Raw genomic sequence first — 27,763 nt, forward strand, 5'->3', positions numbered from 1 at the left:
TTTTGTGATTTCTGTGCATAATGTAGCATTTACGTAGATGTTTTCCTCTTTGTTAGCTGTTGTTCTAAACAGGTATTCTAGAATTCAAAATCTGGTAATAAATTTTAACACTTTAAAGGTCAATGGGATAGTATACTTATTTGACTGTCACTTTATTCTTACACGTTTTAATGAATTTTGTTATTAAACCAAAATTCTTGTTTAAATTATTATGGACCAATGTTGCTTCAATTATCAGTAATAGCTTCAATTAAAATATAACCCATAAAAACATGTTGTTTGATGATTGATAGAATACATACATAAAATTAATGAAATTAATTTAACTTACTATTAGTTTATATTTTCATTAGTTACCGTATCATATGGATTTTGCCAGATAACTCGTATAATTTCCCATAGAATTTTACATAGGAATGAGCAGTAATGATTAAAAATAATTTTAAAAAGGATGAAAATAGAAGGTAATGACACCAAGTACTCCTAAAAATGAGGATGGCATTTAAGAAGAAATTAGTCTTACAGATATAAATGGGAGTGAAGTTTTAAAAAGGAATGGGAGTAAGAAAACAGGGATGCATTGTAAAATAAAAGAACATACTAGGAGTTGAAAGATTCAGGACAGATGTTAAATTTAGCCAACAAGAGAAAAGACTCTAAAGACCTCAGTATAGTAAATGACTTCAACAATTACACTACAAACATCAAAATACTAAAGTGTGATAGCTTGTGTATACATTTCATTGTCTATGGGGCTCACATGCTTAAAGTTTCATATTAACTGTTTTAATAAACTAAAGTTGGAGGAAATTCCTTGTTTATTATGCTTAAGAAATACCAAGAGCCTATTTAAAAATATACTATTCTTATTACTAAAATGTATACTTAACAGTCCATAGCTCCTACACAATTTTATGCACTGGTAGCAACCATATACTTTGGGATGTGCTAAAAGACAAAGATAGGGAAGAGTGGATACAATTAACTTTGAAATAAAGATACAAACACATAGAACTTAGGTTTCCACTGTATAAACCTGAGGGAGTAAGCTGAGAAGCCATTAACTCTAGAATTAAAGTGCCCTCTGTTGATTCACTCAAGAAATACAAGTGCATCTAAGACCGTAGCTCATACACATTTGGAAAGGAAGACTCCTGGCAAGACTGGCTATAGTCAAGAGCGAGGCCCTGCTAATTTGAGTGCTCAAGACATATTATTAAAGATGAGTTTATATAGGAAAGGTAAATATAAAAATGAAATAACAAGGTATAGCGAAACAGAGATAGCTGAATCAAACTAGTTAACCTTTCAGAGGTTAATAATTCATGAAGTATTCTAAATACACACACACACATACACACTGGGGTGCCAAAAAAAATGTATACAAGTGGATGTTTTGGTCAATGTTGCTCAAGCAGTAGTTTGCCATAATCAGAAGTATCTGGATGTTGATGGTAACCACTTTGAGCACCTCTTATAATTGCAGAAGTCAAACATAACTTATATTCATATTTTGTTATCGGTATATATTATTACAATTTTAATAGTTTTTTCCTTTCCTAAAATGTGTATACATATATATTCTTTTTTGGCACCGTGTGTGTGTGTGTGTGTGTGTGTGTGTGCCAAAAATTACTCAACATGAGTCCATGTTGATCCCTCCAATTCTGATCTAACTTCTGAGGATTCTTTGCAGCTGTCCATTCCCATGTTTGTAACTACTTTTGCCAACAATGAGAAACATAGATTTACTTATATGCTCAATCTATTTTCTTAATTGCTCAACCGTAACACTCTCAGAATCTTTCTGGTCATCTCCTCAGCATAGAAATTCCAGGAACATTCCCCACTAAATACCCCATGTCCTTAGACACAGATAGGCACACCTCCCCAGGGCTGTATCGCAGGGTTCAACCCTCTCCCTTCACCAGTTTGCAGTGGGTTCCATTAACTTACTTTGAGCCAGAGAGGTGAGGAGCGGAGCCTAACATTTTTTTTTTTTCCCTGCAGTTCTATCATTTACTAAGAGAGGAGTTCTAAAATCTCACAATGTGTTAACGAGATTTGGCATTTTCTCCCTGTAGAAATTGTTTTATATATCTTGGAATTATTTTATTATATACAATGAAGATTAGGATTATATTAGATTTTAAAGGAGAGTTAACATATTAATCATTATGTAGTAATCATCTTCATCTTCTACGGCTTTTATCTGAAAATAGAGTTTGTCTGACATTAATAGAGCTAGCCTACTATTTTTTAGAGTTGAGATATAGGTCCCCGTAGATCTCCTGTGTTTCTCTACATCTTGGGAGCAGAGGCACTGACAGCCTTTGGTTAGTATTATCTATTCAACTTAGTTTCTATAGCAAATACCCTTGCAAGGTAGAGATAATACATCATTTAGGGGAAAGGACAGATTTGTTTGCTTCCCAATAAAGATAGTGTCCCCCATGAGGCAAAATTTGGGCAGATATGTTTGCAGCCTATTATAAAAATACCAAGGTTTCCTTACATGTGACACAAACCCAAAGAGAGTGGCGCATCCAACTGGTCCACTATACACTGCGCTTGTGGGACTTATGGGGAAAGGAGAATTGACACAAATATGAAGATTATGCTCCTTGTGTCATACGTAAATTCCTTGTTTCAGACCCAGAAGTCTCATGTCTTTTGCCAGCATTCATGAAACTGTGGCATTTTAGAAGTGGGGTAAAAATCTCTGACCCTTCAATCTTGACAGTTATGGGAAACAAGGATGGGATGTTGACAGAGATAGGGCTTTCTGGAAGTGAAAGGATACCAAGCCCCATGGGCCAGATTAGAAGATATAAGAAGATTCCCCCTGATACAGTAGTGAATGCTGTCACCTAAGTAATGAGGCAGAGGTGGTGAAAAACTCATCTACTCTTCTACCTGTTATTAAAATTTTCAAGCATGAACAGCAAGAGATAGGACTGACTGAAACTATCCAAATAGTACTTTGGTCATTGCTCACTAGCCTCGGGGAAGGAGGAAGTGGTGTTATCTTGACAGTGAGTAAAAGTTTCCATATTTCCAAATGAGACAGAGGCCGTATACACTCATCCAAATGTACTGAAAAACTCTGTTGTAGGGGAGAGATTCAAACTTTTATGGCTGTGTTGATTGGAGGCACCCAAGTAAACATTGTGTCAGGTTCTTTTAGGAAGGTGAAACAGGATTGAATTCGCAGGATTTATGACATGGAAGGTAAGCCAACCTAACCTTTCTTGGAGGGTGTTTTGGACCAACGCAATGCATGTTTTTGCTTCTACATCTGAATGTATAGTAGGCATCGATGTATTATGTGTTTGTACGTTGCTGTCTGGTAAGTGCCAGAGTGGCATCTTCCTCATCAAGGAAGATCCAAGAGTCACATATTAATTTATTTAGTGGGAAAAATTTCTTTGTCATTTGCCACCACAAGGTGCTTATAACCTATAATGTTGAAAGTCTTGTCTATACAGATGATGCCCTATTGGTTGGAAAATCAGAAGCCTCTGTCTCAATGACTCTGACTGCAGTATTATTACATCTCTGCCAGCAGAAATGGCTAATAAACTCCTGACAAAATCCAGGAGCCTGCTCCTAAGTTTCCTAGGACTATCTGGATGGATTCACAATGCTTAGTCTCTCCAATAGTGAAGGAAAACTGCTATCTCTTTGGTCACCATCATCAAAAAGTAGTCCCAGCACCTAACTGGATTCCTTGGGTATTGAAAAGACTATTTTCTTCCCTTGGACATTCTTCTTGGTTCTTTTTAACAGTTAAATCAACAGGCTTATATGGAAACCATCCAGCAAGCAAGTTTCTCTCGCCAATTTTTCAGGTGATGCTGTTGCCATTCCAGTTCCATCAGCGGACTCTGGCCACATCATTGTGTCCTTTAAAACTAATCAGTGTAATGTGTTTGACTTTTTGGATTACTTGTAGTCTGATAATGGTGTGACTTTTATCACAAAATCTACTCAACAAGGGCTAACAGGCAAGATACTTAATGGACCTTCCAATTTCCTTACTATCCACAAGCATCTGATTTTGTAAGCATCGGGATGGTCTCTTCAAAAATCTACTCAAAAATATTTCTGACTCTACCTCCCTCACCTTAGTAAGGAAGGCAATTTGTGCATTGAATTTCTCTGTATCTGGAAAGGTAACATACCCTCTCAGCTGGCTCCTGGGTAATTGACAAGATGAAAAGAGGTTGTAGGTAACTATTTTAAACATTCAGGATTTTTTCTCTCCTTCCCCTAACAATAATTGCAGGCTGGCCTGGTTGCTGTACTCTCTGAGTGACAATCTATCCAAAGGGAGCATGGGGATTCAAAATCAATTCTGGTTCAGCCACCTGTATTCTCTTGTTAAATTAACATAGACTTCTATCACACTGCTCACTAAGTTTCCTGACAGTTGTCCATGTAGGCCAAAGTTGGGAACATAATAAGTCTCTCTAACTTTTATAGTTTGCTATAAGAATCCTTTCATAAAAATGGCACACACAGGTTTCATGTCCAAACTTAAGATTCTCATTTCTCCTTTTCCTTTTTGCAAAATAAAAATCATCCATCACCTAAATTATTTGTATAGTATATACAAAAATATAGTATATTTACATACACTAATAATGAATTAAATTACAAAACACTAAATTGTTCAACATATTATATTCTATACATATCAAATATTCTAAGGAGAAAATACATCTAGGATTGAAGAGCAAAATAATTAGAATTTATTTTCACTCAACATTTTCCTAGAAAATATGGAAACATTATAACTCAGTGATTATTTCTAATTTTTCTAATTCAATTGAAAAAAATCATACTTCATGCTTACTGGGTAATGATATTTACCCAAAGATGTAGTATTTACAGAAAAGGAACATATTAATTAGTCCCTCCTAAATGAATAATTTCTGGTTGACAACAAAATATTATACTGGAAGTTGTCTCTCAGTCAATCTCCAAGGAAATTAATAATGTCACAGTATGCTAAATGAACACTTAATACTAATAGATGACACCAAACTTTCTCATTTCTGTCAGGTGAGTTTTATGCTTATCACCACTCCTCTTTTTTGGTTTCTTAAAATCTGTTCAAATAAATTAATATAATAACAATATAATTTAATATGACTTAATATGATTAAATGTTAGGTCAAAATACAGGGTTGGGTTTCTAAGAAAACAATGTTGAATGTCCTAGATGAAATGAACGAGAGATGGATAGAAGATAGATAGATAGATGATAGATAGATAGATAGATAGATATAGATAAATAAATGTATCTAAATAAATGTGTATGAAATGATTCTAAAGGATTGGGAATAGAGTTTTATAAAAGTGTAAATAATATTCTATCCATTAGGCTGCTTTGCACGTGTCTTTTAGCTTCTTGTTACATTTTAAATGGAACATTTAGGAATTCACAGTTTCCTCAATAACTGAAGAAAACAGATTATATATTTTGTTCATCAATATATACCGAAGGGGGTAAGGATACGGAGTGTTGGAAGCCAAATAAATGTAAGGAGAGGAAAGCTTTTCTGACAATTAGAACTCCGCTCATACATAGACATTTATCCCACAAAACATGGTGTCTTATCAGGGACTTGCAAATTGTGTGGAAGTTTCTCCTAGATGTCCTATTGAATTCTTTTTAAATTTGATATTTTTACAATAAAGTTAACATATTATTTCCTGTAATGCTCAGTGATTTAATAAGAGCTTATCCCTGTCAATGATTCTGATAATATGCTAGAGTAGTAATCTTGATCAAGTTGTCATACCCAAGCCAAAAGCAAAACCTAGCCTATGTTGAAAAGCAGTTAAATAGAATATAGAACAGGGCACATCTATTTCTGACTGCTGATCTTCTAACATAAAATTCTCAGCTGAGACAACTGTTGATAGAACAGTTAAATGCTAAATACTAACAGATGCAACACATCAAAATGAAGATGTATAAATTTTCAAACTTTAAAAATGTACATAAAGCTACTAGAATTAATAACTGTTATTAAGAGAAAGTAAATGAATGCCTCAAATATGGAAAAACAAATTAAAGACTAACAGATAATAGTAGAACGTTGGAACTTAAAATGGCATTTTCTCAAATTGTAACAAAAGGTCAATACTTCACCTTTAATGTTGTTATTGTCCTATTTAAAATTTTAAAAAACGCTTATATTTAAGATTTCAAAGGCAATAAGTTGGAGGGATGCAACAGTGGTTTTCAACGATGCCTATAACATAAAAACCACCTGGGGAGCTTTGAAAATTCAGATTCATAGAGTCCATTCCAAATCAATTTAAGTATTATCTCTGCAGTCAGAGTTGGGGACTCCAGTATAAAATGGATATTCTCTCTATTTGCCTTCCTTGAAAACAGAGAGAGAGAGAGAGAGAGAAAGAGAGAGAGAGAGAGAGAGAGAGAGAGAGAGAGAGAGAGAGAGAGAGAGATCTTATAAACAATGTTCCTCAGGAATTCACCATTATTTAATTCAATTGGCAACACTGCATGACTAAATATGATAGAAAAGAGTTCAAATCATCCAATGTGTTGTCCACAGAAAATTTATATTATAGATGCCCTGTTGAGTTCTAAAACATTAATATTATTTATTGACTTCTGCTCAGCAAATGCAGTATGCAATTTACACAAGTCAGTGACAAATATATGCATGGTCTAATATAGATGCTGTAGTGGAGAACAATTCCTAATTCCTACTGAAGCTTGACAATACAATCAAAATAGACTGCCTGAAGTAAAGAAACAAAGACTTTCATCTTTTGTGTCAATTTCAGGAATGATTGCCTCTCAAATAACCTTGAACAGACTTATATTTTGATTTTTCTGGCACTGCTGTATTGGAAAGAATTCAAAAAAGACTGGTTCTTTTAAAAAGAAAGATTCTGTCAACTTCTTTAGAAAAGTCAATTGTTTTTCTTAACAGAAAAAAAATCAGATAACGTTACAAAAATACTTATCATGAAAATCACAATACCAATATTTTTTCAACTAAATCTGTGTTTCCATAGCTCTTCATCTGTTCCTTTGTCTTTTTGTGAATGCATTTTAAAATACTCTGCTTAGGATTTCTAGACAAGCTGACCAATTCAGAACTTGAACTCTAATAAAATAATTATTGAAAATTGGTCACATTCTGAAATGAAGTATGCCTTCCAGAATCATACCCTAGGTATGTCATTTGACTAACACCTTCCTTTGGATACCTTCTGATAACCCTCTTTATCACTCCATCATCCAGCAACTCCACCTGTTACACTTTGTAATGACCTCACCACCACTAAAGTTGTAGAGTATAAGGATTATTTATCATCTCATCTCTATAAATGGAGCTGAAGTAAAGGAAGAAACATTGTGGGTCTAATACAGAATCTATAGGAATATTATTTGTAGTAGTAAAATAAGCCCTTCCCCCAAAAAAACACGAGTATATCAATGCAGAGCGTCCAAAACACAAAATGATGATAAGACGACCTAGAGAGCAGGACTGGCCTTCCGTCCTGTATGTGGGGTCCACACTCAGGACTACTAGGACCTGGCTTCTGGCTAATCTTTACCATATAAGGATTACTCAACTGGATGCTTAGAAATTTCAAGCAAGGTGCTTCAAGGACCACATGGGGCTTAGAATTTGGACCTCACCATTATTGTGCACTCAAAGCCTCCAAGCCCCCAAAAGGTGTTTAAATTTTGCCCTGTCAGAGTTTGCTTAATCTGTTGACAAAGCTGAACGAGCCAAAGCCAAATCCTGTGACCCCTGCACCTATCTTCTATCATCATGTGCTCTTAAGGAGATGTTGGGGAAATAATAAATGACCTGCTCAAGGAGACACTTGACTCTGTGGTCTATGTTCATGCTCCAGTACTTACACCGTCTAGGGTACTACTTTACTCACACACAAAAAAGTTAAGAGCCTCAATTTGAATTTAAATGCAATAAATATCTGAAAACTAAACTTCCAATAAACTCTGAGAGGGAGAGTCTGATATAAGTTCTTACTGGCCTAAGATCTCTATTTCGTTTTCATTATTATACAGCTCAGCCTCACTGTGTCAGTGCATACATTTAAGACTAGGATTGGCGATCCACAGTGGGAAAATCATTAAGTTAAGTTGGAATCGATAGAAATGAAGATGGTGATTTGGGGTTGCTAAAAACTCATATTCATTTCAACCATGTTCTTTTTACGTCTTTGTATGTAAAGAAGGCATTTATTGAAAGCAATATGTATGAAAAATTATCAAATTAATAATTCTAGTGTGGATTATTTAGCATGGTTTTACTGACAATATAAATAGACCACATGATCTGTAAGCTGGGGCTTCACAGTGTGCCCAATACAAAGGAGAACAATGGGGAAACCCCAGGGAAGTGGACATACATGTGAATTAATCTGCGTATGGTAGGTTTATTTAGTCTGAAGTGGGAGAATCACAATTGTGTTTCTGTAAAACCATCAAACAAGGCCTCCCTACAGGTAGAGATCACTTGTAATTGTGACTTTGTGTCCTATGTAACTAAATTATGAAAAGACTGATATACTAGAAACATCCTAAAGAAAGGCCCAAACAAGTAGGTGGTGGACTAATGCTAGCCCTCTCCAGGGACAATGACATTCTGGCAACAAACATACTAGTATCTCTAGCATGGATATTTCTAATGTTGAGAAAGACAAGGTTCTATCTTAGCTGGATGCCAGTAAAAATTCTGATCTCTCTCTTAACTCAATGTGTTCTACCATCCATGTTCATCAAGTAAAATTAAGATTAAAATTTGTTTCCCATGTAGTTCTACCTATCAGTTTGAATATTATAATCTGCATCCTTTGTTGTAATTCAATAAATCAGTATAATGGTTTCTACATCACTATCCTTTGGGATGTGATAATGTGAGATATATTCATTCTGTCACATAATCAAAGAAAACTCATGGACGTCATATTAGGTAAAGGTCTTAAAAACACCTAAATATTGGAACAATATGGGACACCAAATAAGGAAGCTAATCAATGTAGAGGAGAGAACAGAGACACTGAATCAGAAAAGACATCAAATCTTGTCTGTAATGTCAGCCAAATATGTGGAATTTTCTATGTCTTTCTGATGCATAGTTTTTCTCATTTGTTAAAAGGAATTTTGAGAGGTTTAAATGAAATAATAGGGGAAGTAACATGAGATAAAGGAAGTAATGATACTGAAAGATTGTAGCTGCTGCTGCTGTAATAATAGCAGCTAACATTATTATATGCATGGTAATATTTCTGACCTTTTGCGTAATAGCAGTGAAGGAAATTCCAGTTTTACTACTTGGGTTTCAGAGCATTGCCAACTTCAGTGTTTAAGACTTTAAAAATTCTGCTATAGCAGAAACAAATGTATATTTCAAACCTATGAGATTATTATCATTATTTTAAAAGTTAAATAAATTATCTGGATGACCACATTAGAGAACCAATAGTTTTAATCACTTACTAAGAGATATGCATTTTGTATTTCATACGAAAAGACTGTCATTTTCTTTACCTGAGAAGAGTAGGTATGGCCATCTGAACCACAAACGGGGCTGGTATTGACCACTGGGCACTCCTTGCAGGTCGATGATATGGGACCCCTCCATTGCCTATAGCCTATTCCTGCATCTTTCATGCTGTTGAAAAATAAATAAAACAACCACACTTAGTGCACTTATTTAAAAAAACAAATACATTTATATTAGCACCATAGCACTTCTCCACTGTCACTGCAACTGTTGAAGATAAATTAGAATCAGAAACAATATTCTTATTTACAATGTATTAATCTACACAGTATCCTTCATGATGATCTTTGTTTTATGTATCAAGATTTCCCTATAAAAAAATGAGAAGATATTCCTTAAAAATATTCTGGTGGGTGCATATAGACTTGTTATATTTCATCACATGAGGGTTTGTTGTTGTTGTTGTTGTTTTAATTTATAGTTGTGATACATTTTTGATAGCCCAAAAGAACAGGAGCAATAATTACTCAGTAATAAAGGACTCACACATCTGGAACCTTCTAAAGATCCACCCTTGTATTCCTTTGGGAACAGTTTCAGAAAACAGACACTTAATTCACCTGGTGTACCCAATGTGCCTGAAAATAAGAGTAGCTTGCTTTCAGAGGAAAGTGCCATAAAGAACTACACTTTTCCAGCAACAACCAGTAGTTAGAGAGCCAACTTAGTAAGTTTCGTGATAGCCAGTCCTCATTTTATTGTACAGAAACATTTCAAAATAGATCCAGTAGGCTTTAATCTAGAATTACTTTTCTTTTGCTACCAACACTTCACAGTGGTTTTCAACTTTGATTAAACTGCTTTATTGCTTTGCCTATTTGTGTGAACAATTTACATAGAGAGGGGTAAAGGGCTTAAAAATAAGCAAAGCAATAGGCCATCTATACAAAATGAATATTTAGAAGTAGTTTAGTAAATCAGTACTTCTTATTCATTAAAATTGTTTATGGAGAGTCTAATCTGATATCTACATCAGGATGAGAAAAGATGATTTACTAGAAACATTTGCATCTTTTTGCTTTTCATTTTCATTTCATGAATAAGTCAAATGTACAAAAAAGAGATCCCATCCCAAAGACTATGAAGAAATGTAGTAATAATCTTCATTGTAGGGAAAGAAGTTTGCTATATATTTCAAATTTTGATAAACTGTAGGTGGGCATTAAGAAAATGTTTATTATTCTCTCTTCTTCCTCCTCCCCACCTCCCACTGTTTCTCTCTCAAAAACTCTTGAAATCTATTATTTTAAACACATTTTCTTTATTTTAATTTTGTAATTTCTGCCAAAAACTACTTAAAAATTTTGTCTAGCCACAGAGTTCATCTCATAAGAATTACAATGGAAAAAATAACCATGTTGTTGCTACTCATTAATTAATTGTTACAAAATTTCAATAGAAATTAAAACAATGACTGGAAAACCTGAAACATTATTCTATACCACCTCAAAACTTATAAATTACAGAAATAGAGCAGACAGAAATAACAAGAAATAAAATAGTCGACTTGCATTGTTCTTTCTCTTTGTGTACTCAAAACAAGGTATAGAATTATGCAAATTATTTGCTCTTCAGAAATGTTACGAAAAATTATTACCAAGTTCAGGCTTCTAGTCAATAAAAAGGTATTTTGTCAGCACAGATGTGTGTGTGTGTGTGTGTGTGTGTGTGTGTGTGTGTGTGTGTATATATATATATATTTGCTTTGGTGTATATATATACATATATGTATGTATATATATATATACACACACATATATGTTATACACTATGATATTATATTCTATGATATGTATTATACATAAATATACTATATTCCACCATTCAAGGCATTAAACAGTTTCATACCAATATACCTGTTATTATGTTTCTAATAGATGGAAAATTAAACAAAGAAGAATTTATACTGTTGCCAGTGTTTCTTTATAGGACTTGTACTCAGGCAGTTGAGTCATATTATCTTGTTACCTGAGCTGTCTTCTTGTGTTCCTGATTTACCTTTTACTCGTCTTCAATATGAGTCTCCTTCATCAGTTACACATGAAAACACTACCATCTCTTATTTTTCTAATAACTACAATGTTAATTACTGCTACATCTGGTTAATGAATTATGATACTTGGTTTTATGTTTAGTTAACCATGTTGTGCATTTTAGCAATATAATTTGAACACATCTTCCATGTTTTAGGATTTGCACTGATTTTGGAATGAGGATAAATGATGTTACCAAAATGGTTAACAGAAAAAAAATCTCATTCCAATTTGATTTACGTTTCATACATGACCATGTCATTAATCAGTCTTGGCAAGTCAGTAATCTCCCTGGGTCTTAATTTCTTCACTTATATAATGCTAAGCTTCATCAGTATGGCTCATTTGATCTTGGACATTCCATGAGTCTATAAATCTTTAATAAAATTACTTATATGGAGGCACTCAACAAAAATTAGAAGCACAGACAGTGCACATTGGCCATATGTTATAATTTTAGAACTTGACTTAGTGTATCCAAGCGAAACAAATATATCATTATGGGGTGAAGGATGAAGCGGAGTGGGGCAAGAAATTGCCAGGAATGCTGAAGTTGCAAAAATCGGCTATCTCAAGGTAGCAAATGAAAGCTATGGAGGGAACCCTGCCTTATTATAACTAATGAAAAAGGGAAGATGAAACACGGTCATGTTTAAAGAGGCATGATTTCCATGAAAGCATACCAAAGAATCAAATACTACTTCTATTACAATATCAAAGAACAATGTTAATAAATTATAAAAATATATGTTTAATATTTATACTATAAATAATTATATATTTTTCTAAAGACTTGTAGTTCCAGAATCCAACACCACATATTATAAACTTTCATTCTTTATGCCAGAAATATGCACACCAAATAAAACGCTAATTTATTTATTGTATCTTTACCTTAGAAGGAAACCATCTGTACCTAAGTCTTAATTTTTTATGGGTACTTGCTTCTTTTTCTATTCAGCTATATTAACTCAACTCTTAATGACTGCTTCAACAGAAGAATTTGATTATAATCTGATAAAACAGCACTGGAGGGAACAGAGATAATATGTGAATACCTCAACTGAGGGCAACTTGATATATTTCTTTGTCTAGTAAATACACCTAACATTTTAATTCCTTCAGGCAATCTTTTTTTTTTTTTTTTTCAAAGTTCTACCAGAGTCATAAGGAATTCTTCCTTAAGACATGACTGTCTAGTCATGAATTCTTCCTATTGGCCATAACTCTTCAAAAAACAATGCCGTTCTTACTTTTTCATCATGGTCCTTAGGAAAAAACAGGTGGTATTAGCAAGGTGCAGCAAATTATCTTTTGGGGCAAAACAGTTATATGAAAGTTAGAAAGCTTTATATAGAACTTATTAAAATTATAGTGGCCACTATTTGCTCCATATTATTTCTTTACATGACAGTAATTTGAGCAATGAAGCAAAATAGCATGAGCAATCAATTTTAATTTTAAGTAAAAGACATACTCTAAAAATAAACTTTTATTCATACTGGAAAACATTATTAACTGTGGCTACTAAACAATAAATATTATGTTAAAACAAGTTGGCATCATTTATTTTACAATATGAAGAAGAAATCTACTTGCTCCATATATTTTACATGAATTAAGACTCACAACAAAAGCCCACTTGTAGGCATATTTCAAAATACAGTGATAGGAGTAATTACTAAAACATATCTTTGGAAACTATTCCTAACATAAATTGAATTAACAAGTGAAAAACTGACAGAATAGCTGCCTCAAATTTTATTTAAAGAAATATCCACCACCACCATTAAATGTTGTCTAGAGATTATATCTGGGTAATTAAACCTGAATTTATATATACTAGAATAAATAATACACCACCATTTATGTGATTTTGATTTAGGGAATCAGTACAGAGATTAATTAACTAATATGTGAATTGGTTCTATCTAATTTGTGGTAACAGGTATAATTCATTCTAGAGATGAGCATATGAGTATGTTTGCTAAGTCTATTTCCAGTATTTGAAATAAAAATTAGGAGATTCTTCTTTTTTTTTTCAATTATTAATGTTTATAAAACAAGCTTTTAACTGTGATATTACTTTAAACTTAAATAGTTCTATAACGTCAGCTACTGAACACAGTATGAACTAAGATCTGAGATGAAAGAAATGTATGATTCTTAAAGGTCAAGGAGATTCAACATTTGGAAAACTGTATTCACATTTTTAAAATAACAGTAATGGATATGCAGCTTAAAAGAGGGAAAAATTATCTACATAAAAGAAAATGACAATGAAAGAATGCAACATTTACCAAAAGACATGGGAAAAGATCATTCAAAGGATCATTCAAAATATATTTTGTGTATCAAAATATGCCTTGATTATAAAAATTATTTTGATTTTTGTTTTTCTTCTAAACAGAGAGGAAATATTTTTAGCTACTGCTCAAAAATAGACTGGAGACCTTTATCAGAGCATTTAACAATTAAAGTCTGCATTTTATTTAAGAAAATAATCATTAAAGGTCATCCAAAATTCAGGAAAGGAAAGGAGATTTTCCTCCATGTATTATCTTCATGGAAGTCATTTTTGGCCTCCTCCTTGCTTACTGTTCCTTGAAAAAGGAAAGTTATAGAAATTAGAAAGGAGAAAAGAGCTACCATGTTTTATTTGAGTCTGATTTATAGGCTGAGAGAAAGGATCGAGAATACAAATTTTTACACTGCATTAGTTCTTATAGTATTTTTCAAGTTCTCTAATTAATAAAATTAAAGAGAAAGTCTAAATTTTTGACTCCAAGAATTTTTCTCTCTACCAGATTGTATTTAATTCCTTTCCTGAAAGTGTATACTTTTAATCATGTGTTGACATCTGGTGAAATCAAGAGTCAGATTCTCTAGACAAGGAAATGTTCTTCACGAAACACTATCTCAATAACTTGTACCATATCTAAAAAGTTATCAGAAAGGCTTTTTAAAGCAGTTGTATTATTTTTATATATAATATATTGTTACTTATAGTTACAGCTACCTACCATGTTGTAGGAAATGAATGAGGCATTGTTAAAACCCTATCACTTAGCTTGTCCAATAACTTTTCATCTTCTAACCTATAAGTAGTACCTATGTTCCCTTCTAAATACTGTTTATTTATTTACTCATGAATATTCCCAACAATATGTCCGGGACTACTTTACAATCTGGAGCTATCAGATGGATAGAATCATTGAATTCATGGAGCTCAGAATATGTTTGTGGGTAGAAAAGATAAGCCTGGATTGGAGTGAGGTTTTCCGACGGTTCAGAAAGTAATCAGGATAATCTAGAGCTTATCTGTCCAACTTTTACTCACCTTTGAGGTCCCACCTTGTGTGTCATTTCTATTCTAAAATATTTTCTGCCTCCCCAAGCACAATTTTCCCACCAGTCTGGTGTCCCACATACTCCCATTATAACTTATACCCTTTTATGTTACTTAACCAATTCTATTCTAACAGCCATGCATGTGGTTATCTTTGCATTAAACTCAACTTACACTCATGCTCCCCTAATTCTGAGTCTCTTTCTTGCCCCATGACATTTGCTGAACCATTAGGAGACATGATTGTACCCAATACCCATTCCTTCCTCACCTCTGCTATTTCTTCTAGCTTTGAAATTTGGGAGATGATGGAGCCACTTAAAGCAAAGTCCTATATTTTGTGGCCAAAAAAATATACATCTCACCTCTTTTGAGTCCCTCCACTCACAGGCTAATAGAAAGCAGGTGGGCAGCAACAGAGGTCATTTCAATCACATGCAAATGAAATGCAACCACAGCATCCTGTATAGTCACTATACCAAACATTCTGACACATTCCTGATTTTCCTTTGGTTAGCACACATTTAGAAGAGTTTCTGAAATTGGGAGATGTATTTGTTTCCAATGTATGCTATAAAAATTACCTAAAACATTATGGTTTAAAACAACAAAAGTTTAATTTCTGAGTTATGGAGGTCAAAACTCTAAAATCAGTTTCACTGGGCTGAAATCAAGGTGTTGACAGGACTACACTGTCTAGGGGAGCTCTAGGTGATAATCTGTTGTTTGCCTCCTCCATCATCTGGTGGCTGTCAGCATCCTTTGGCTCATGGCAGCATTTCTCTCTGCTCCATTTTTACATTATTTTCCCCTCTTTGTGTCCGTGTCCAAACTCACCCTGCTTCTCTCTTATAGGGATACGTTGTGATTGCATGTGGGTCAACTCTGATAATCCAGAATAATTTCTCCTTCTCAAGATCTTTAACTAAATCACATCTTTCACCACATAAGGTCATATTCTCTCTTTTGCCGTATAAGATATCATGGACAGTTTCTGGCAACTAAGGTGTGGAAATATCTTTAGGGCCACCATTCAGCCTACCACTGGGAGGCTGCTTAGACACAAGGAGTTTCAGTAATAGAGTCCCTGGTTTGGAGGGATGCCTTAATGAATCCTGTAAGTTCACGTTTACTGTATTTTATCCTAGGATTACTCTAATCAACCCCTTTACAACTAAAGGACAAATGTATGGTCCATGGCCATAGGTTGGGACTGAGGTTTTATCGTTCATCTACAGCAAGGTTGTGCTCCTCTGCAAATGCCTGCTTCATTTTAACCATGGAACCATGGCCAGACCTGATTCTTCTGTCAGTAGAGAACTATGTGGGGCTTTCCAACCAATGCACTTTCAATTCCCATTATGTCCAAGTGAATTACAGCACTACTTTTACTTTTTTACTTTACTTATTTTTAGAGAATCTGAGCGCTAGAGTTGTATGTAACTTTGCTAACAATTGTCACCCCAATAAACTTTAAATTAAAAAAGAGTGATCTTTTGATCGATGTGATGTCGCGCTCTCCTGGGCGGGGCCTAAGCCGCACCAGACCAAAAAAAAAAAAAAAAAAAAAGGGAAAAACAATAATGTTACCATTTTTTATGGATAAACAATAGAAATAACAGTCTCATTAACATGCCTCCTCTGACCCTCAGTTTGATTGACAGAAGAACAAATGATTTTAAAAAGGGGGTTTTCTTTTTGCTCTTTTACATTTAGGAATAGCGGACATTAGGGCAAATGGACAAGGGGTAGTGGGTTGATGGATCAAGTGTCATGGGATAGGGAAAAACATAGTCTTCCTGGCACCTAGTGTTGGCAGGAGAGAAGCCATTGCATTACCCCAGCAATCTATTTCAGAAAGTATACACAACAGGCTTTGTTTTCATTGTCAGCTAATTTTGTCTTTTGGACTCTGCTGATCAATTTGTTTTCTAGAACTTTACACATGCTCATTTTCCTCTCCACTAATGTATTTTCACATTTTAATCACAACTCACAGCTTTTCTCCAGTATGTTACCCTGAGCCAGGAACAAAGTAAGCAGTCAAGAAATGCCACTGAATTGAATGAGAGTGAGAGAGACTGAGAGACTGAGAGACTGAGAGACTGAGAGAGAGAGAGAGAGAGAGAGAGAGAGAGAGAGAGAGAGAGAGAGAGAGAGAGAGAGAGGCTTCCTGGTTAGAGTACTAAAGCTGGTTACTATTTTCTTATTTTAGCTTCTATGCCCACTTAAGAACTACAGATTCTATAGCATTATTTTCTTACTGAATAAACTTTTTATAAATAATTTATAAATTAAGTCCTTCTTAAAAGTCATTATGGCTTGCCATATAAAAGCCAGTCAGATAGAACAGAATAAAATTGTCTCTGAATTTAAATAACAGTCTTATTTTTTCCTAACAGTCATCTTATGCCATAGAATAAAGGAAAATGTCAAAACATTTTACATTATTTCTTTCAGTATCTTCAGCTTATCAAAGACTCTTTCAGCCTCATATTTTAGAATTTGTAAAATGCTCTCGGTCTCCATTACTCATCTAGGAAGCAAGGATTAGGAAATGAACAATTTGGCTCTTCACAGCTATATGGGAGAGAGTGATTTATGCAGGCTTCTTCAATCCAAGGATACCTTAACTCTTTTAAAAACATTGCTAATTTAAAACATTTTTGTTGTTCCTCACCTGACTTTTTAGAACAATGAAATCCATTTAATCTACAGCCCCGTGTTAATTTCCTTTGAAAAATACTCTGCCACAGTCTCTCTTGCCCTTCTGACAGTCTTTTTTTCCTGAACACAGGCAAGGATAAAACACAGTAAATGAAGAGCATTTCCCAGTTCTCCCACTAGCACTGCCGGTCTACAAGAGGTAGCAAGATAGCTAATGATTTGTCGTGGTTACTGTTATTTTACTGACCAAAGGCTGCTAAGTGGAACTGCTGGGCTGAATGTAAGGGTAGTGAGTTACTAGGTGTGGGCTCACAAGGGAAGTTACACTGACACGGAAGATTCTCTCCTTGGAGTTGGCCACTTTCTTTGTATATTGAAAGGGAAGATCCGATGGGTAACCTAATCTATCACAACACTGCTATAGACGTTAGATCAAATAATAACACGAGTACTCATTTTGTGTTTCTTCTCGGCAGATTTGTTTGCTTGCTTTTTGTTCGTTTGTCTTATTTACACTGGTGTGATAAAATTCAAGCTTGGATTACTTAAGATTTGGGCTGTAAGTAGGCAACAGGAGCCTTTAGCTTATATTTGATCTTATTGATACATTATATAGACGTCTAAGTTTAAATAAAGAGTGTTCCATGGGGAACAACAGCACAGCAGATTGGCACACATTGGGGTTTATGCTGAAGCTTCCGCATGGGATAAGTATTAATTGATTTACTTTTTTTTCTTTGCATATATGTCCTTTGTTGAAATACTGGGATTTTCCTGAGTTCCTTTAATCACTTCCCAACAATAAAACAAATATACCCTTATGGTAATTCTGTCCCACAAACTTTAGTGGATATAGATACAGATCTATGTTTAGGCACTACTACGGCATTTATAGAGAAAGGAGTTCTGTGAGTATGCTTATAATAAAAGTCTTACTCCTAAATCAACAGAAGGAATAGAGCCTCCCCTTACTCAGGAGTACCCTTCTTGGTTTAAAATGTGTATAATAAATTCATTTTGATTGTGTCACACCACTGAAATTTGGGGGTAAATTTACTGTAACATTAGATTGCCATAAATGACACAGATATTTGAAGCAATCTAGACATATTAATAAGTAAAATACATCTGGTTTTAATTTCATCAAAAAATGATATGATAGAATGTTATCACTAATCATCTTGGTTTTAAGTCAAACATCTGTTCAATCACTCCAAGTAAAATTTATATTTTAAAAATACTAACTTACCTGTTCTGCAAGCATAGAACCTCAATCTTTGACTTAACCGTGTGAAGAAATAAAGAAAGCAGAAACATAACTCTTAACAAAGTATACCTTGAAGTTAACGTTCTTGTGAATTTCTAAATAGGCAAGATACAAGAGTTCGAGAATTTGTTCTATTTAAGATAACGAATAGAAATCATATGAACTCATTTTTTCACAACTCACTTTATACAAGTATATAGATATACTTACATTTTACTGAGGAATCAATTTTTTTCTATTAGAAGTTACACACATTAAATTTATATAACCACTTGAGTGAATGATGAGTAGACAGATTATTTTTCAAAGCTTAAGGAATTTAGGAAGAAAAATTATTGTTTGAATAGCATCTCTATTATTGTCATCAAGAGAAACTGAATTGTGATATAATAATCCTTTGGTGAAGCTAAATTTTACAAACCCTTAGATTGGAATGAAATGCAGATGTTGAGTAATTGTGAAGCTTTACTAAATACAGAACATGAGAAGACATTAAAATACAGTTCATGAATTATTCATTGAGTTTTATATTGAATAACTCTGAGAACCCTGTGGGTTCTTAGGATCGTGTCAGCGTACTTAAGACACACAAGCATGCATGACCACACCTGCAGGACTTCAGTTTTCTCAAAGATCTAAGGAAAATTATACATCTTTTAACAAAAAGTTGTCACCTTTGGCATTTGCTTCAGGCTACGTCCTACGGATCTCATTTCAAATAACTTTATGCAAAGGTTTGAGATCTGTTTTCTTTGATGACCTATCTGAACTTAGTTTTCAGACTTTGACAGATTTTTAAAACGTTGCCTTCATCTCCAATGCAACCCAACTGATGGTAAGAAATATTTTACATTTTGTCCTTTCCCTATGATCCCTGACTTCTTCCCCCAACTAAGTGGGATCAGAAGAAAATAATAAAATGTATGTATGTCATAATTATTTCCATACAAAAAAAAAAATCTTCCAATTCTATTTTAGCAATTTAGTAACTAATGAACTGTTACCTCAAACTCTGGAAAGAAATACTCTCTGAATTATACTTAGCGGGGCAATAGTGCTGCTGAACATAAATGCAAACTTTTTCCCAGTTTTAAATACAGTTTTATTAAGACACTGCATTTTTCACTTACAACACTGTACTTATAGAGTGCAATGTTCTTTCCTTGCCCTGTGCATATATACAATATTCAAGTATCAAAAATGCCCAGTTATTTACTATAGCAGCTCAATGTTAAAAATGTCTTGGAACTTACTACAAATTTGGATCCTTTTGTTTTTTGGTTTCTGTTGTTGTTTTTGTTGTTGTTTGTTTTTTGGTGGAACACAGCTAAACCTATGCTCAGGTGACCCTAACCGACCTCTTCAATGGGGGGTCCAGAGGAAGTACCACCAGATAGAGGAGCTCCACTATCAGAAAGTTCCCCGGCATTCCTCCCATCATGCCTCTGAACTCTGGTATAGCTTGGTAATGATGGGAGTTTCGGTTTATCCAGTTTTTTCTACTGACTAATGTTCAAATTCTTCCTTTTCTGCAGTCTAGTTTTTATCAAGCCAATTGATGATTTCATTACAGTTGTCAAGAATCTTCTCTTTGTCCTGTTTGTTGATTTTACTTTGATGTCTCCAGTCTATCTCTACAGTCAACATTGTGATCAGATGTAAAAGGAGAAAATTTTCGAATGATTTGATTTCAAGCTTTATAGTGCTTAAATCCCTCAAAAAGAGGTGTAAGGTAGACTGTGGGTAGTAGTAAGTTTAGAGATAAGGGACTTACCTTGTTAGGGAATTTACTACCTACAGTCTTACTCCCCTTAAAAGAAGGTAGACTGTGGGCAGTAAGGTTGTGGGTAGCAAGACTGTGGGTAGACTGTGGGTAGTAATTTCCCTAAAGAAACATCCAACATATATTTTACAGCTTCAAGTCATGAGAGAAAAGGTTCTAAGAAAAAATTCACACAGAAAAAATTCATTATGTAGAGATGTAGTATGAGAAGATAACAAAGAGTTTCTTCTATAATAGTATTTTGCAACCATGACGAGTCAAAATATCCCATAAAGTTAAAACAAAAACAAAGACTAGAAACTCTCCTTTGTCTCCCATTTAATAGGAGTCATACTTTACTCATGAAAAGATTATATCATGATAGAAAGCAACATTTTATTTTGTTACTCATTTTTGAAAAATGATGCAAATATTTCACTGTGTATATGCAATATGTATAAGCATTGTAATAATACCATAGTCTCAAGTTCACAGCCAACAGGTTGAAAAATTATTAAGGAGGAGATCCTTACGTCATAAAATAAATTGGTGTCGGTGAACTGAAATTCTTTGTACAGACAAGGTCACATTTTTGTCCAATAAATATTTCACTACTTCAACTTTTAATGGAACATTTTCACTAGCAGCATTTGAATAGTAAATTACATTTTCTGTTAGTTGTTTACAGTTTTGTCAATTCATTGACAAAAAAAGTACTAGTGTCATTGTGCCGTACATACATTGCTGTAATTACCAATAAAAATAAATATATTTTTCTTTATAGTTTGGTTTTATTTTCCTCTATTGTTAATTTCTATTTTGTCCGTTACTATTTTCCTATTTGTGACGAACACAACTCTAAAAAAAAAAAAATAATTCCAAAATCAATATTTATAGAGTCATGGATAAGCAAGGATAAAGAAACAAACTCTAAGGAACATTCTGTTTAAGGTTTATACGCCACAGAAGAATAGAATTTACAAACTTCTGTTAAAGATTCACTTATGCCAATAATGTTTTTCTTTATCCTCATGAATATTTTTATTAAATTAATGTTAGATTAAATTAATTAAATTAATGTTAAATTAATGTTTTATGTTCGAAACATAGGCAGGGTTATTGTGGATTGAATGGATGGGTCGGGGCTCCGAGAGCACTAACGTAGAAGTAACTTCTCAATCCTTCCCAGTGCATACGTGAGCAATGTGCTAGATTTCCATCATGTTCTAAACCTTCACTTTATTTCCAGCGATGTCAAAGCGTTTCAGGAGTTGAGCGTTGTGAATCTTTTCTTTCCTAATGTGTCCACACTTCAGATGCTCAGAGACTGCTAACCAATATCATTAAATCACTCCTAATAGTTTTTATTTTTGTTTTCCCCCTGAGCTGGCATCAGAGATCTTCCCTAGAAGTTTTCAATGAGATGAACTGATAAGCAAAAAAATATTTCAGTACTTTAACTACCCTTACTGCGAGGCCGTGACTCTTGGTAAAATTTTCATTAGAAATTTTGCCAATTCTATGCAGTTTTTTCATAAAATCAAGAACCCTTTCTTTTCAAATATCTTAGTTCTTGAGTGCTCTTAGTATGTGTTGCTTCATTTCAAGGCAATAGCTAGATTTATACGACTTTCCTTGCTTAACTGGAAAATATGAGACTCCATAGCAATACGTTTTCTACTCCAAACTAATTCCCACACTACACCCAGCTTGAATTATTAGTCTTAGCATACACAAGACCATAATTTTCAAAATACTACTATTTGAAAATGTTTAATGCATAAGGTGTGGATCAATTAACAGAGTGAGAAAAATAATCATAGCAAAATGTAGTGGTCTTTACTTAGTGATTAAGGAACTTCTCATTTCAAAACAATGGCAAACTAAAAGGTTTCAATGAGGACTATGGACCATGATACAAACTTATGGTTGTGCTGTTTGTGGGCATTTTCTAATAAATTGCTAGTGCTCTTATTCCTTAATTCTATACAGTATTTTGGATTTAATCATCTTACTGTTAGATAAAGTTGAGTGACAGTCTTTAGAAACAACATTTTTGCTAGAAGCATCATTGCCTATTCAAAAGTTAAATAGTTAGAATACAATTATGAAGAAAAAACATGATCTTTTCCCTCAAAACACTGGCGGGCGGAAGGGAGGAAGAAGGGCAGTACAGACTGAACCAAAAATAACACGATAAATGTTTACATAAATAAAAGTTGTTAACATACTTAATTTACTGTTTATGCTATATTTGTGCAGGTTTTCTTATCATCGATTACAATGTTTTACTCTATCATTATAAGCAACAAGTGTATTGTATGCAGAAAGGAGCTATTTTTACAAAATTGACATAAATCCTGTTTAATATTCTCTCTTTGTAAAAAGGGATGATGACAACCATAGTTCAATTGACAGCTCTTTAATAATTCTGCTGGCACCATAAAAATGAAAAAAAAAAAAAAAAAAAAAAAAAAAAGGCAGCCTTTCATTAGAGAAGATAAATCAAAGAGAAAGGCCTGAAAAAAAATTACGGCATTGTGAAAAGGTCAGACACTTAGATTAACATAGAAGGCACTTATGGAAAACATTTGCATTTCCTGTCAAGTGATCATAAGATGAAGTATAGACAAGAAAGTTAACATGCATTATCCTATAAGACATGCTAGCATGACGACAATTTATTTTTGCCCCCAAATATCATATGTTTGAAAAGATTTCTTTTAAAATTACTTTTAAAAATAAAACACAAATTCTAATAAGCCACTGAAACGTACACACCTACATAAACATACACACACACCCCAACTTGTCACTTGCCAAAGAGAATAAATGGGCTGTTTTGGGGATTCCATTAATGTCTTCCTCTACCTTTTTTTGTAGACAGATACACAGATACACACACACACACAGAGGACTTCTTACATTCATGTGTGCTGTGAGTACTTGTACTACTTTAGCTTAGTCATGTTAGTAGACAGAAAACTTTTGTATCTCCTTAAGCTCTATAACTGGAATATCATTTCAAAATAATCCACTGGTGTAATAAAAAAATAAAAATAAAAATAAAAACTTATATTGCATTAACTTACCTGATATTTAATATCCATCCTCTAGATTTTCATTGTTTATCATCAGTTTACCCCCAATGGAATATAAATTCCTTCAGAGCAGATTTCTACATATTTATTCAGTTCTATATCCCTTATGACTAGAATACTCCCTAACATGTAAGTGCTCGAGAAATATTTTTTAAAAAAACACGAATAACTGGCAATAATTAGTATCTGTTCACTATATACTGCTAGTTTCATGGTTTAGAGCATTAAGTAAGTACTTTCTGTTTATTTATCTTATGTTAACTACTGGGGTATACTTTCTGATGCTGAATTTGCTACTGGAGCCACAGTTGCCACCAAATGCCCATTGTTCTAAACAATCTTTCCAAAAAATGGGTAGACTGTAAACCACCTTGGAACATAGAGTCATGTCTCCCTATAGAAGAAAGGGCAAATTTATTCACTGTCCAGAATAACAAATATAATGAGTTAAATGTAGAAAATCTTATTACTCATTATAAAAACTCTTGGGTTACCTAAGCTCAAAATACTTCCCCTGTAATATAACCCACAGTGTGTACCAGTATACAGGTGGGCTCACCCATGTTTCCCCCATGGGACTGGGAGCTAGAGAAATTGATAAATATGTGGATGCCCCATGTTGCTTTCTATGCAAGTTCTTTGTCTCCGACACAGGGGTCAGGTGTCTTTGACTAGCATCCATGGAATGGAGACAGGCTAATTTGTCACTTTACAACTAGGGTAGAATCTCAGACACTTTGCAGTTCCTACTAATACATAAAGGAAGAAAAAGTGTGAAAATATAAAAATAAAATGAGGGAAAACTTGGAAGAAAAGGAAATAAGCATAAGACAATATTGAATACACATAAATTAAGGAACCACATAAATAAAAATCACATATAATTACACCATCCAAAGATACTTAGTGTCAGCAGTGCGATGTACTTTTATTCAAAAAATATTCTCCATTTGCATGTATTTGTTATAATTCATTACTACATAAACCAATATTTTGATAAATATTACTTTATGTGCCTCTATGAAGTCTATTCTGATTATTTCTATAGCATAAATTCCTAGAATTCCAATTACTTAATCCAAGACAAAATGCTTACTGCCTCACTTCAATGCCCTCCAGAAAGGCAGTTTAAATGGTAATGAGTACTCTGAAGAAAAAGAGGGAAAGGTGATTGTGTACTGCAATTCTAAATAGGAAGCTAAGAGCTGAAATGTGAATATTTGATAAAAAAGAACCTCAAGGAAGTGAAGGAATAGCTGTGAAAATTCCAAGTGGAGAACACTGCAAGTAAAGTCACTCTGAGTTTATAAAAAGAAAAAAAAATGATGGCAGGGAAGGTGGGGAGCTTGACCTATTTGAAGCAAAGCAAATACGACAATAGAAATCCATATATGCAAGAAATACCAAGAGCACAAGAAAAGCAGAATTGTAATGGGAGTCCAGATTTGTAGGCCTCTTGGAAGAGGCAATCCACCATGAGTGTTGACCACACGTTCTTGATGGATGTACCAAAAATAGGTCCTGACTGCTCATTGCCCTATTTCATAAGACTGAATTTCCAGCAAGTAACCTTGAGATATGAGGTAATGTCTCCCCCTGGTTTTCCTCCATCACTAAAAGTGATGAGACCCCAAGCCTAATGTTCTTCTGCATTGTAGCCCACTGCATGAGCTGGTATGCATCACAGGATCATGGAACTCAGGGACATGGAGAACCCAACACAAATATGAAACTCTGGCTACTGTTTTGCTGTGAGTAATAAGTACTTTGTCACTGACTCAGCAGTCTCATATCTTCTACCAGCATCCATGAAACAGAGGCAGGCTAACCCGCAGCTTGCAAGTAGAGTAAAATCCCAGACCCTGCGTGCATAGCTCTTGACAAAGTCATACCAACCATTAAAATGATTTTGACTTTTACCATGAGTAATAAGAAGTTTCATCAGTGCATTTGAACACAAGAATTAATGTAAGCAGTTAAAAGGGGTCATTCTTTCCGCTGTGGAGAATGCGCTAAAACAACACTAGAGTGAAACAGGAAAATCCATAGTTAAGGAAGCAATTCCATTAATGAAGGCATGATATGATGGCCGCTTGAATGAAAGTTCTAGCAGGGGATATGATGAGAAGTAGTTGCCTTCTAATATATTCTGAAGGTAGAGCTAACAGGTTTTTCTGACAGGTTAGATGTGTTGTATAATAAAATAAAAGATAATGATGAGTTACTAAAAGGATGGAACTGGAATTAACTGAATTTATATAAAACCAGGATGGAAAATTCAGATTAAGGGAGTTTCCTTCTATTCCCACTTTGGTTATGAGTTTTTATCATGAATGGGTATTGATGGGTACTGAATTTTAAAAACGAAATACGTTTTCTTCACCTAATGAGAGGATCATAAGGTTGATTTCTTTAGTTCTATTAATTAAACTGATCTTGTTTGCTTTTCTAGAATAAACAACAATGAGTTGAGGTGAATTATCCTCTTGTATCGGATTGGATATGCTAATATTTGCTAAGAATTTTGCATCTATATTCATGAGAAATATCATCCTGTGTTTTTTTAGTGCTTGTCAGCTTTTGATATTGCGATTAATCACAATTAATTTGAACAAATTCAAATTCTATTATCCAGAAGTATTTGTACAATGTTTGTATTTTTCTTCTATAAATACTTAAATAATTCATGATGAAAATACCTCAGCCTAGAGATGACAAAGAAAATAGATTTGATTTCTTCAATTGCTAAATATTTCAGCTTTTCTATTTTATTCTGAATCAGTTTAGATAAAATGCCATTTTGTAGAAATCTTTACATTAGATTAAAAGTGCCATAATCATTAATAAAATAGTTACTAATAAGCTCTTACCATTTTTCTAATGGCTATAGGATCTCTAATGATATACCACTTTTTTCATGTTTGATATTGGAGATGTGTCTTCTTTCTTTTGTCTTGATCATTCTTGCTAGGGGGTCAATCTTTTTTATTAGTCACGCCCTCAAAAGAAAACCCAACAAGCTTTAGGTTAGTTGATTTTTTGTACCGTATACCTGATTTATATTTTAATAATGATCTACCTTATACTTATTATCTCCTTATCTCTACTTCTTAATTTTAACTTTCAATTATTGTTTTAACTTCTTGAGTTGAATACTTAGAATGTTGAATTTCAACCTTTCTTCCTTTCTAATGTATCAATTTATAAGGATATATTTCCCACTAACAGAGTTAGCTAGATCCCAAAAGTCTTCAGTGTGATATTTGATATTCTATCGTAATTCAATTCAAAATATTTTCAAACTTTGTGATTTTTTAATTTCATAATGGGTTATTTATAAAATTAGTTTGATATCCAAATATTTAGGGCTTTTTAGTTACTTTTTTATATTAATTATTTTGGGCTGCATTCTACGTGGTTAAAGAACATACTCTGAATAACTAGTTGATAACTGCTTTGCCCAGCTCAGTATAGAAAATTAATTCATTTTAGAATAAGCTACGATGAAAACTTGATAGGCAAAAGTGGTTAACAAAGTCAAAGCCACGGAGATTATCCCACAGCATATGTGCATGGAAAATAACTGCAATAAGTATCAGATGGTAAGTAGCAAATAAGTATAAAAGATAATACATTTCTGGAAATTTGGAAACTACAGAAATAACTTTTTTCCAGAGTTACCAGAGAGAAGCTTAGAAAATGTGGGATTTGGTCAAAGCTGTGAATAATGTGTCAGTTACAAAGTAACATGCAAGTTATAAATTAAAAGATGAGAGAGAGAGACAGAGAGAGAGAGAGAGAGAATATATTTACAATGCAAATCATTTTCAGTAATTGTAGTTGTTCTAATTTGGCTGAAACAAAGTTTTGTAAAAGCTGGAAAATTATAGCAAACACAAACGGAGGGATAATTGGGTTTTGATTAACGCGATTGTTAGGTAAAGATATTTTAAGTTTATCCGCTAGGTAATGTGAGTTTCTATATTGGAACAGA

At 33.7% G+C, this 27,763-nt stretch overlaps 1 protein-coding gene across 4 annotated transcripts in view; it reads right to left on the reverse strand.

Annotated features, from left to right (window-relative positions):
• SPOCK3 (SPARC (osteonectin), cwcv and kazal like domains proteoglycan 3) overlaps nt 1–27,763 on the reverse strand; it is a 335,285-nt gene that overhangs the window by 102,030 nt on the left and 205,492 nt on the right. For all 4 annotated transcript variants that reach the window (XM_074338292.2, XM_074338291.2, XM_019731467.3 and 1 more), the window contains one exon: nt 9,575–9,698. In XM_074338292.2, coding sequence (XP_074194393.1) covers nt 9,575–9,698 — 124 coding nt within the window. The remainder of the gene's footprint in view (nt 1–9,574; nt 9,699–27,763) is intronic.

This window comes from Rhinolophus sinicus, chromosome 15 (genome assembly GCF_057876585.1).
Source record: "Rhinolophus sinicus isolate RSI-liver-muscle chromosome 15, RSI-T2T, whole genome shotgun sequence".
Classification (NCBI taxonomy): domain Eukaryota; kingdom Metazoa; phylum Chordata; class Mammalia; order Chiroptera; family Rhinolophidae; genus Rhinolophus; species Rhinolophus sinicus.